Genomic DNA, 13720 nt, shown 5'->3' with positions numbered 1-13720 from the left:
CATAACAGTTTAAGAAGAAAGCAGATAGACTGTGAACCTGTTTAGCAGCATCCCAGTTAGAGTAGTCAAAACAGCATCACATCAAGCAAAAATTGGGTCTGACCATAAGAAGCAGATCCTACTTTCCTACAGTGGGGAAGAAAATCTGCATCTAAGTCAATCCCTGATCATTTTTCCCTTTTTGTAGGGAGGCATTTGTTCCCTCTGCTGGTGAGCAGAGTAATTACTTAGGCCCAGCAGCGGGACTAAAGGCCTGGAATGTGAATCTGAACCGAGTCAGAGAAATATGACAATCCTTTATGACTAATAAGATGTATATGCAAGTTCTTGGGAACCTGCATATTCCAATTTGACATTCATATTTCATCCCAGTTTGATACTTCACTGGACTGGGTAGGCCCAAGTGGAGTGAAACTGCACTTTAAGGAAGATTTCAACTATGTGCATAATACAGTGACATTACGGATTTCCAAGTAAGACCTACTGATCTATCTATGCATGCTCACTAAATTATAAGGCCTTCCATAGGTGAGCATCTATCCTGTCAGGGTTCCTTCTGCACCGGGCTACCTGAGCGCAATTACCGGACTGCGCAAGACAATCGTCTAAAACAAGTTTGCAGATTTGTGTGCACACACGCTCACATGTGATTAGCCAGTACCCCTGAACCTAGCTGTTCTTCATTGGTCTTGTCTTAAATGATGGACACTAGTAGTAACATGCTCAGTCCATTTAGCAGGAAGTTACAGTGGGTGAGACTCAGCTAGAGAAACTTACCCAAAGTAAAGGTCCAAAAACGGGGTGACCAAAAAAGCAAAAACTCCTGGGAGACTAAAGGCTGGAACCTATTTGCAATACCAGTGGTGTCATCTTGTGTGAATGGGAGGTCATGGGTTTGAATCTTGATAGAGATAACTCAGCCTTTCATCCTTCAGGAGTCGCTAAATTGAGTAAATTGATAAAATATATAATTGTAAAACCTGCCTAGAGACAGCAAAACTACAAATCAAATGCCATGGAAAAAGAAGATATTAATATTCCTCTCAAATCAGATCACTGAATAAACACTTAGGGCCATATGTATCATCAACCTGATTTGCGATTCCCAAATAGCGATTTTTAAGAAATCGCTATTTGAGAATCGCAAATAGGTATGTATGTACAAAATCACATTTTTTTTGCGATTTCTTAAAATTCCTTAATTGCGATTCGCAAATTGCGAATCGCAATTAAGGAATATTTTCCCCTTCATTTCTATGGGCCAGGAGGCCCATAGGAATGAATGGGAAGTTATTCTCAATTTGCGATTCGCAATTTGCTAATCGCAAATTGAGAATAATTTCAAGGGTGCCGGGGTGTCCAAAGGACACCCTGTTGCACCCCTGAAATATGCATGGGTGCACATGTGGCACACATACATGCCCTAAGGGCATGTATGTGCGTCACGTGGCACTTTGAAAAATGCAAAAATTTGCATTTTTCAAGGAATTTGCAACTTACCACCAACTAGAAGTTGGTGGTAACTTGCGATTCCTTAAGGACATTTAGCAATTTTTTTTGGGTTCTTACATTGCATTTAAGGAATCGCAAAATTTGCGATTCCTTAAATGCAATCGCAAAATAAGGAATCGCAAATTTTGCGATTCCTTATTTTGCTTGCAGATTTGTGTGATACATACCATTTAGCAAAAATGCGTTCGCAAACGCCGAAATTCGCAGAATTTCAGCGTTTGCGAACGCATTTGGGCTTGATACATATGGCCCTTAGGTACTACTATATTGCTATTTCAAGTATTTATGCAAGAAATGCTTCAGCTCCAAATAAATAAATAAATATATGTTGCCTTCTCATTTCAGCAATGCCTGCAGATGCTCTCCAATGTCTGAATCTGCCAATTATTTCCAATGCACTGTGTGAGGAGTCTTATCCAGCTGTCTACACGAGCAACATGATGTGTGCCGGATTTATGCGCGGTCAACAGGACTCCTGCCAGGTAAAAATAAAAGTAGGCTCAGCTCATGCCTGCACTATAGAACTTCATGCTAGATATTGTAGTGAGGAAGGCTTGCCTATTGTGATTAGTGACAATCCTCAAATTGTCCCTGTCACTCTCAAGGTGAGATATTGTTCAGTGCTTTGCTCCTCAGCTCCAGACTGTCAGAGTGACAGAGAAGACCTATCTGTGGATTGGGCCATCAATCCAGGGGAGCCCTTACAGTTATGCAGTTTTTGTAGAGCAGTGGTTTGTGGACCCATGGGGGTTTGTGACACCTACTTAGGGAGTCTGAGACATTTATAAGGTTAAAAAACATCTGAAGGTTAAGTTATACATACTTATAGGTATATATATATTTTATATATTGCACTACAAACAAGTTCAAGGTTCAGCCATGGAAACATGCTTCTCCCCCAGCTATGCGAATCTGCATATGGGCTGGTAGGAGGAGCAGGTGCTACAAGTACTACACTCCGAGACAATGACAAACAATGTGATAGTATACAAAAGGTTTATCGATGACATTTTTATTCTGTGGAAGGGTAGTGTGGACAGTGCTGAGAAATTTGCATGTGAATTGAATGAAAATATATTGAACTTAAAATTTACATGTAACACAAGTACTGAGACAATACAATTCCTTGACTTAGAATTGTTTATCCAACACGACAGGATACAAACTCGAACATACCGCAAGCCAACGGCAGGGAACGCGATACTACACGCACATAGTTTCCACCCCACACCCCTCAAACAATCTATCCCCTATGCTGAAAACCTGAGGATGACGCGTAACTGTAGCACCCCAGAGGGACTTACTGAGGCAAAACAGAAACTATGTACTAGACTCAGGAAGAGGGTGTACTCAGAAAAGACATGCCGAAATTCAGAATTAAAATGCAGTAAGAAAACACGACATGAACTACTGTTCCCAGAGGAGAAGCAGACAAAAAATAGTGCTAACCAAGAAAGACAACCTCCCAGGTTAATAACTGGGTTCAATAGATACCACACGAACCTCCGCAAGATCTTGAGAAGGCATTGGCCCTTTGTCCGTAATGACCCAACCATCGGCCAGGCAGTGGGCAAGACACCACTAGTGTCATTCAGAAAAGCCAAGTCTATGCGTAGTCAATTGGTCTGCAATGCTCCTGCCATAAAAAAGCCAAACAACTGGCTACAATCGCAGAAGGGCTTCAAAAAATGCAGTAATTGCAAGGCCTGCAACCACGGCATTAACACCACCATAGTAGATGTCCCCTTCAGAAGAACACCATACACCATCAGGGAACATTTCACATGTAAGACGGAACATGCGGTGTACGTACTGACGTGTGTGTGTGGTAAAAGATACGTAGGTTCGACAATTCACCCAGCCCATGTGAGAATCCTGCAGCACTTTTGAGCAATCACAAACAACGACCAAGCATACCCTGTGGCAAGGCACATACATGAGACACACTCGGGTAATGCCCAAGGTCTAACATACTTCGTCATTGACAGTATCCCTAGAAACACCAGGGGTGGTAACCGTAAACTTGCACTACGCCGCCTGGAGTCAAGATACATAATTCTGTTGAACTCCAAGATCCCCTTCGGGTTGAATGCGGATGAAGCCTTAAGTGTACACCTGTAACCCAGCCAGTACTCTCTCTTTCCCAAGTACCATTCTTTAACATCTGCAGTTCACGATTTTTAATAAACATCTTTCACCTCACCTGTAAATAAGGGACAACGCACTCACATTTATTTATTTTCTAACACTCACCACTTTCACGTCACTTTCACTGTTCACCCACCACTCACCACACACATTCAACACAAGCGCTCAATCACTAGCTCCACTTGGAGACTGCAGGCCCTGATGCGCAGTGTTCCTATAACTTAGGTCCAAGTGATTAATAAGTGCCGTGTTCATGGCGGGTGGCAAAGACTCTCATGCACTGTGCATTTATCTGGAGGTATGACCGCGGCGCTGATACAAATTGGTATACAAAGAGGCACTGGAAATACTACGGGCTGTGCCCACGGGGATGTATGGTAAAGAAATGTAACCGATTTAGCACTTACTGTATTTATCTTTCATGTGTTGTATTTAGCTGATTACCAAAGTAAACAAACCCGCTGGGAGCCGCCTTTCATCATATCCTCCGCGTATGGCCACACCTATTGAACGAACACTTTTAACCGCAGTAACACTGTAACCAATCACGGCCTACATCACTAACGTGAACGGGACCATGTATGAGCAAAGTCACACGTACTCAATTCGAACTTGTGTAAACAATGCGTAATGGTGTTTAATTAACACAGAGGGGTAGCTTGTATGTTCAACGGGAGTGATTTATCAGTTAGCACATTAAGAAACGTATTGAATTTAAGGACAGAATTGTAAGGTTTATTTGAATTTAATTTAATATAATTTACGTTTTTTTGTGACAGAAAAGTGTAGAAAGACGGCCATGCCTTTCAAATGTGCAAGTCATGAACTTTTCTATGTCCATACATAGGGAGTAGCCAGGTTACGTTAGCAACAGCTAGTTGTAACCAGTTTTGCAATTGAACCCATGTCATACATGTATGTATATATATACCTAAGTCAAATGCATTGCAGATGTAGTGAACAAGGCGAGAGCAAGCCGCCGAAACGCGTCTAAGCAGCAACTGATCATGCAATAAATCGTTTTTGGATTCAGATTCACGGAGTCAGCGCCGTCTTTTATTCGAAGCTTGGTGTGGTAAAGAATATATTTATATATATATATATATATATATTGGTTACCAATCCACACTTCACATCAAAGTAAAGGCACTGACACCGTGAATTTCCATTTCAAAGTCAGGTTTAATTCCCTGTTAGCTGCTCAGACGCGTTTCGGCGGAGGCCTCCGCCTTGATCACTATCGTATATATACGTACTAAAGGCAAAGCTGGAAAATTCAAAACTTTAAAATGTTCTGTTAATGTGTGAAGAAATACATCATTAGAAGCTAAACATTAAGGGGCCCATTAGGATGGCGGGCGGATCGCCCCCGCCAGGCTGGGTGTAGCCACCGCCGGCCTGGCGGGGGCGATCCGCCCGCCATCCGCTCCGGAATGACCCCACGCCATATTAGTATGGCTGGGGGGCCCGCGACGGACGGAAAGACTGTCGCCGCTGAAAAGGGTTTATATGGTGGCGGTGTCTATCAGACACCGCCAGCCATATTAGCATGGGCTTTTCAAGATGCCTTTCGGTGGCGGCAATGCCACCACGGAAAGGCATGCAGAGTCTGCTGTGGGGGCCCGTTGCGGGCCCCCAAGGGGGGTGCACATGGGGGGTACCAGTTCCATGCAGAGCATGGCAGGCACCGCGCGGTGCCTGCCATGCTGTGCATGGAAGTGCACAGCATGCCTTCCTGCCATTGTGGCGGGCGGTGCGGAGTGCACTGCCCACCACAATGGTATGAATGCTGAATGCTCCCGCCACTGTGGCGGGCGCATCCTAATGCTGGCCATGGGACCCCCGCCCTTATGGCAGGCGTTCCCGATCACCGGTAGGATGACGGGCAGACAAAGTCGGCCCGTCATCCTAATGACCCCCCTAAGTTGGTATCATTATCCTATTCATTGGGGGCAGTGAACGTACCGCAAATGGAATCAAGTAATGACTATTGGAGACCTCAAATGAAGCAATACTGGTTTGTGCCGACAAAAATAGAGCATGTATTACGAGGCAAAAAGACACTGACATGGTAGAGTCCAGCATATTGCTTTGTCTTGTCTTTTAGAAATAAAACACATTTTCTAAAAGCTCCAAGTTTCCCATTAAAATTAAAATGTTGATGTTCATGAATGTATTGTTTGTGAATTAAATTAAGTATTCCACAGTTTGTATATTTGTTTGATGTGTACTTGTTTCTGTCTTTTTTTTTATTGTTTTGGTGTTCAAATCATAGTCATTCTTTAGGCCATTGTCCCCAGCTTCCAGTAGTGGTTCACTGAGAGTCCACATATGTAAAAAGGTTAAGAATCGCTTTTTTGGAGTATGGATGCACTAGTGCTCTGCACTGGGAGTGAAGCTTCATTCTGCTCTCAGCAACTCTCAAGCAGAGAGTGCATGCATCACATGTATAGTGTGATTGACAGTGCTGGGCCAGGTTTGGGGCATTCAGAGTATACTGCTGCTTACCATTAGTGAGGTGGTGGTAATGATTGGTGTACTGTGGGCCTCTATAGCATGAGATGATAAACATGCAAGGCAGAAAAATTAATGGAAGTGAAATGAAGAGGTGAAGAAAAATTATATGAAACATGTGCCATAGACATAGTTTAGTGAAATTACTCTGAGGAGTTCACCATTTTGCTACCATCATTTCAAACTTTTCTTGAGGTTATGCACTAAATGCAAGTCTGATGGGAAGGGTCAGACTTGCATTTTAGTGGGATATTTCATGACTGTGACTTGAGAGGCTAAAGCTTTTTATGAAATGTGTTTGACTTTAATAGTGCATTAGAATGCATTATTTGCATCAATTTACATTTGTTCTTGGGAATTGAACCATTGCTGCCCTCTCTGGATGAGGTTGGGCTCACACGCTTTGCTCTGTATCTGGGACGCGAGTGGATATTTACGGTCCACCACTTTCACAAATCTCTAGATGCTGCTGGCTAGTGTGAAAGATGAGAATAGTCAATACTGTTTCCATCTTAATAGAAAACTGGTCAGCACATCGGCATTACAATCATTAAAGTAAGCTTTGGGATATCAGAGAATATAAAACAAATTTGAGAAAAGCACTGGAAAAAATAAGGATTATCATCTGATCACTGAACAAAATAAGCAAAACAAAACCTGGTCAATGGAAATTTAGTAAGAAAAAAAGTTATTAGTGGGTCCTATAATAGCCACTTTCTACACACGTTGCCCTGTAAATGAATTCCTGAAATAAAGGAATCTCTGACAGAATATCGACGGACAGAAAATTGACCTACAGAAATATCGACACCAGAATATCGAAGGCAAGAATATCAACATCCTATCTACAACATGGTAAGTACAAAAATATCGAAAATAAAATATCGATGCTAAAAATATAGTTATTAAAAATATTGTGTTTTTTTTGTTAAAATATTTAATAATGTTTAAAATCAATAAGTAATACATATATAATAATAAAACATTAATTAAACATTTATCAAATATATAATATATATACTTAATCAGTTTTAATAATTATTTTAATAACTTATAAATTATTTAAAAAATATATAAATTACAAATCTATCTATACACATAAAACAATAACATAAATAAAAACTAAATAATTATGTTTAATGAATTAAAAAATGTTACTTTCAATATTTTTAAAATTAATTATATACTACATTATCTAAAAAAAGACAAAAAATATTAAATAGCTCAAAAAATAAAACTACTATTCAAACTCTCCAAAAAAATAAAGTAAGGAAAATGTTGGATAGCTTAATGCTTAAAATTACTATTCCCACTCCAGAAAGTGCAACAGTAGGGCAAGTGTTGGATAGAGTAGGGGTAACAATTACTATTCCAACTCCAGAGAGTGGAACAGTAGGGAAAGTGTTGGATAGCGTAGCGGTAAAAATTACTATTACAACTCCAGAGCGTGCAACAGTAGGGAAAGATCTGGATAGGGTAGGGGTAAAAATTACTATTCCCACTCCAGAGAGTGGAACAGTAGGGAAGGTGTTAGATAGCGTAGGGGTAAAAATAACTATTCCCACTCCAGAGAGTGGAACACTAGGGAAAGTGTTGGATAAAGTAGGGGTAACAATTACTATTCCAACTCCAGAGAGTGGAACAGTAGGGAAAGTGTTGGATAGCGTAGCGGTAAAAATGACTATTCCAACTCCAGAGAGTGCAACAGTAGGGAAAGATTTGGATAGCGTAGGTGTAAAAATTACTATTCCCACTCCAGAGAGTGGAACAGTAAGGAAAGTGTTGGATAGCGTAGGGGTAAACATTACTATTCCAACTCCAGAGAGTGGAACAGTAGGGAAAATGTTGGATAGCGTAGGGGTAAAAATTACTATTCCAACTCCAGAGAGTGGAACAGTAGGGAAGGTGTTGCATAGCGTAGGGGTAAACATTACTATTCCAACTCTAGAGAGTGGAACAGTAAGGAAAGTCTTGGATAGCGTAGGGGTAAAAATTGCTATTGCAACTCCAGAGGGTGGAACAGTAGAGAAAGTGTTGGATAGCGTAGGGGTAAAAATTACTATTCCAACTTTAGAGAGTGTAACAGTAGGGAAAGTGTTGGATAGCGTAGGGGTAAAAATTACAATTCCAACTCCAGAGAGTGTAACAGTAGGGAAAGTGTTGGACAGCGTAGGGGAAAAAATGACTAATCCAACTCCAGAGAGTGCAACAGCAGGGAAAGTGTTGGATAGCGTAGGGGTAAAAATTACTATTCCAACTCCAGAGAGTGGAACAGTAGAGAAAGTGTTGGATAGCGTAAGGGGAACAATTACTATTCCAACTCATGAGAGTGCAACAGTAGGGAAAGTGTTTGATAGCGTAGAAGTAAAAATTACTATTCCAACTCCAGAGAATGTAACAGTAGGAAATGTGTTGGATAGTGTAGGGGTAAAAATTACTATTCCAAATCCAGAGAGTGCAGCAGTAGGGAAAGTGTCGGATAGCGTAGGGGTAAAAATTACTATTCCAACTCCAGAGAGTGCAACAGTAGAGAAAGTGTTGGATAGTGTAAGGGGAAAAATTACTATTCTAACTCCAGAGAGTGCAACAGTAGGGAAAGTGTTGGATAGCGTAGAGGAAAAAATTACTATTCCAATTCCAGAGAATGTAACAGTAGGGAAAGTGTTGGATAGCGTAGGGGTAAAAATTACTATTCCAACTCCAGAGAGGGCAACAGTAGGGAAAGTGTTGGATAGCGTAGGGGTAAATATTACTATTCCAACTCCAGAGAGTGCAACAGTAGGGAAAGTGTTGGATAGCGTAGGGGTAAAAATTACTATTCCAACTCCAGAGAGTGCAGCAGTAGGGAAAGTGTAGGATAGCGTAGGGGTAAAAATTACTATTCCAACTCCAGAGAGTGGAATAGTAGGGAAAGTGTTGGATAGCGTCGGGGTAAAAATTACTATTCCAACTCCAGAGTGTGGAACAGTAGGGAAAGTGTTGGATAGCGTAGAAGTTAAATATAACATACTATTCCAACTCCAGAGAATGCAACAGTAGGAAATGTGTTGGATAGCGTAGGGGTACAATTTACTATTCCAAATCCAGAGAGTGCAGCAGTAGGGAAAGTGTCGGATAGCGTAGGGGTAAAAATTACTATTCCAACTCCGGAGAGTGCAACAGTAGAGAAAGTGTTGGATAGTGTAAGGGGAAAAATAACTATTCTAACTCCAGAGAGTGCAACAGTAGGGAAAGTGTTGGATAGTGTAGAGGTAAAAATTACTATTCCAATTCCAGAGAATGCAACAGTAGGGAAAGTGTTGGATAGCATAGGGGTAAAAATTACTATTCCAACTCCAGAGAGGGCAACAGTAGGGAAAGTGTTGGATAGCGTAGGGGTAAATATTACTATTCCAACTCCAGAGAGTGCAACAGTGGGGAAAGTGTTGGATAGCGTAGGGGTAAAAATTACTATTCCAACTCCAGAGAGTGCAGCAGTAGGGAAAGTGTAGGATAGCGTAGGGGTAAAAATTACTATTCCAACTCCAGAGAGTGGAACAGTAGGGAAAGTGTTGGATAGCGTCGGGGTAAAAATTACTATTCCAACTCCAGAGTGTGGAACAGTAGGGAAAGTGTTGTTCTACGCTATTAGAAGTTAAATATAACATACTTATAAAAAAAAATTGTATTTAAAATTATTAATAATTTTATTTTTAAATCACTCAATCAATCAAATCCATTAATAATTATTAAAAACATAATTACCATTGAAAAATTAGTTAACAATAAATTAATAATAAATACCAATAAATATTAATTAATAAATATCACTTACCAAATAATACATATTCAACCATGAAATATTGTTCATAACAAAAGACATATTAATTATTAAACATTGATTAACCATAAAAAATATTGAACTATCAAATGATTTTGTATACCAAAAAATTGTATTTATTAAACATGAATTACCAATTAATATTTACTTTTTAATATACTAATTAAATTTTTTAATAAATAATATTAAGTAAAATGTATTTAGCAATTAATGATTAATCAACAATTAATTTTCATAACCCAAAAAATTATAATATAAAATATTTACCAATTAATAATTAATGTCCAATAAATTAATAATCAATATCGAACAATAAATTTAATAATTACTTAATTAGATTTCAATTACTTCCAACACTATTCCCCTATAAACGCACAACCCAATCCAATAATAAAATAATACACAACATAATTATCAATTAATCAATTATTACAAATTAATTTCCAATTAAAAAAATTATTACTAATTAACCTCATAGCTGCTATGGAACGTCCAGCTCCAGTGCTGGACGTTCCATTGCGCAGTTGCAGTTCGAACGTTTAATGGCCGACGGCATCAGTACGGAGGTAGTGGTGCCGTCGGCCGCTGAACGTGCACAGCGCTTAAGGGGTTAAAAAAATTAATTACCAATTAAAAAATAATTACCCATTACATTTTTTATTACCTATTAAAAAATGAATGACCAATTAATAATGAATTAAAAATAAAATAATTATCAATACCAATAAATAAAAATAAATCATTACTTAATTACAATTAAATTACTTCCCACCCAATTCCCCTATAAACCCACAACCCGCTCTGGTACTAAAACACAAAATTGATTCAAAAAAACATTATTAACATGTAAAAATAGTATACATATGAAATAAAACCAGTAGAATACTTAACAAAAGACATATAACACACACATATTAAATACATAATAAAATACATAACAATAATATAAATATCGATATTAGTAACATTGTGATTAGTAACATCGATATATTTGATATTGATATTACTAACTTCGATATTACTTACATCGAAATAAAAAAATTCAATATTACTTACCTTAGGGTCTATATCCTTTCCAACGATATTCTTGACCTCGATATTCTATACCTTCGATATTACCAACTCGATATTTCTGTAGGTCGATATTTAGGATTTGATATTTAGACTGTGAACCTAAATAAAGGCATTATTGAAATTGAATTGAAATTGAAAATTCCATTTATATAGCGCATAACCACCCGAAGGCCTCGCAGCGCCATTAGTGATTATTGATGCCCCCTTCAGGTACTGACCAAAGGATGCTTTTTGCTTTTAGACCATTAATATAGGACATTTACCACCCTGAACTGTATTATTTGCAATTTCTCATTCCCTCATCTCAACATAATTCAAATGTGTATATCATTAGATGCTCCTTTCTCTCTTTCTCATTCCCCTTTGTTACATACCATGAGTATTCACTATATTCTCATGTAGGAGTGTGTATTTATTATCACACATTTTTCACACAATGTTCCCATTTTTTTAGAGCATTTCTATCCAACTTCAATTGTGTATTTAGTTTTTAACTGTTGCCATCTACACTCTTTTTCTTTTTTTATGGTGAATGAAAGATATATCAATGTGTTTAAAAACTATAGGATTTATTCTTCACCATGGCATCACTTCACTGTGTCCCTTGCAGTGTATGTATGTATGTAAATTTTAATTGTTGCTTACTTATGGTATGTGAGGTTTAAATTTACATACATGAGTCCTATAAGTATGTAATAACACTGATGAAGAAATAAATATCACACCGCTGGAACGCCATAGCAAAGACATGTCACATCCCAAAACAAACGGTTATTAAAATAAATAATTATAAACATATTTACCAAAGGATATCATATAAGTGAATTTTACAAAGTAGGTTTATCATTTCCGGTACTAAGGGTACCACATTGCTCCTCTGAATAGAAATACCATGGAGGGTGAGGTATTTGTCATATCATTGGAGGTGACATGTCTATATAATGTAGGCCCTTTGTATTCATTTTCCTAATCCGCAGTCTAGGCTATCTAATCCCCGTCAATTGTTAAAGTACACATTTGTGGGAATGCTCAGCAAAGAATGAATTTAGGACTTTACAGGGCAAAAACCGGGTCCCTGAAGATGTCTTAGAGACAATGCACTGTACATAATCACAGAATAGGAGCGACTTCAACTTTCCAGACATAGGGGCCCATTAGGATGTCGGGCGGATCGCCACCGCCATGCGACCGGGGCGGAAAAGGTTTAATATGGTGGCGGTGTCTTTCAGACACCGCCATCCATATTAGTATGGGCTTTGGAGATGCCGGCGGTCTTCACTTTGGGGTCCCCCTGTGGACCCCCATGGTGAAGAGCACCTCCCGCCACAATGTTAAAAATGCAGGATGTGCCCGCCACTGTGGCGGGCGCATCCTAATACCCCCCACGGGACTCCCGCCCTTATGGCGGGTGGTCCCATAATCCGATGGGATGGCGGGTGGACTAAGTCCGCCCGTCATCCTAATGACCCCCATAATATGTTAACCACAGTAGGCTTTTAATTAGTTTGGCCACCTTGTTAATTTAAGCAGCGGATCGAAATGCCACAGTTCAGGTAAAAAACATAGAATGTATAACATGTTATAATGGATGGCAAGCTTTAAACTTGTAGAGGCAGGGAATGAAATCCTAAAATGTAATTGATTCTGCTTCCATCACTGAAAATCTCAAATTTGTTTTTCAACTTCTCTTAGAATTTGATCTCTTTATGTACTTGTAGGACAGATGTATTAGCGGGGAACTCTTGCGGTAATTTCTCTCTGTAAATTTAGTAAATGTAGCAGAATTACCTTTAATTACTATTACTCTTTTTTCCAGACAAATATGTATTCTAGAGGTGACATATCTTTGCCACCGTATTTTGACTAAAAGATCTACTTCATAAACACAAGCACGCAAATCAAATACAAATAAATATTTTTGTCAATAATGAGAGTTTGTGAGTAGGTTAAAGGATTTCATTTTATAATTAAAGATAGAGGTTTCTCTGAGTCTTTATTGAATAGTCAAATATCAATCAGGTTACTGAATTGATAGTAGAAACATACAATTTAATTCAGATCCTATTATAATAAATATACAGCACATTCCATTAAGGAAAGAATCCCTATTCTAAGAATTAGAAGAATTAGACAAAAATGATGTCAGTCAGAACCCATTAAAAGTTCAAAAATAAAGGCAAGAGTGTATTTAGCATGGAGCTAATATATCAATATTTAATAATTGCACAGTTTCCCATAAAGAGAAAATAAAGTATAGAGTAAATAAGTCTTGGTAAAGCCAATTAGTCAAAACATAAAGCTTGGGATTTTAATAAATGTCAAAAAGACACTCAGCCTGTCGTTCTGCTCTGCCTCCACCCACTCCAGCTGAAACTGTTCTTGATCTAAAGGAATCCCTCTTCTCCCCTTCTCACGTCTGAATCAAAGCCGCACTGCTTCTCTTTTCTGTCTCTCTCAATCTCGGGTCTGCAAGTCAGTCCCCCCTCTAGTTCTGTTCCTTCTTTTCTCATCTAAGAAAGTCTTCTCCCCTCTAGTGCTGCAACTCCCAAACTAGGAACTTGTTCATAAATGGTAAAATGTTACAAAACATGTGGTCTGGTTTTGTCTTTCCAATTGAAATCCAGCATTCTCTGGAAGGCATGTGCCCTTCCC

The 13720-nt window shown here is 38.8% G+C and overlaps 1 protein-coding gene across 1 annotated transcript in view; it reads left to right on the top strand.

The window, feature by feature from the left end:
• LOC144762906 (trypsin-2-like) overlaps positions 1–13720 on the top strand; it is a 107607-nt gene that overhangs the window by 58449 nt on the left and 35438 nt on the right. Inside the window, exon 4 of the mRNA XM_078648203.1 lies at positions 1858–1994. Coding sequence (XP_078504329.1) covers positions 1858–1994 — 137 coding nt within the window. The remainder of the gene's footprint in view (positions 1–1857; positions 1995–13720) is intronic.

This window comes from Lissotriton helveticus, chromosome 6 (genome assembly GCF_964261635.1).
Source record: "Lissotriton helveticus chromosome 6, aLisHel1.1, whole genome shotgun sequence".
Lineage (NCBI taxonomy): Eukaryota > Metazoa > Chordata > Amphibia > Caudata > Salamandridae > Lissotriton > Lissotriton helveticus.
Note: the sequence above shows the minus strand (reverse complement) of the source record. Positions and strands in the feature narration are given on the sequence as shown.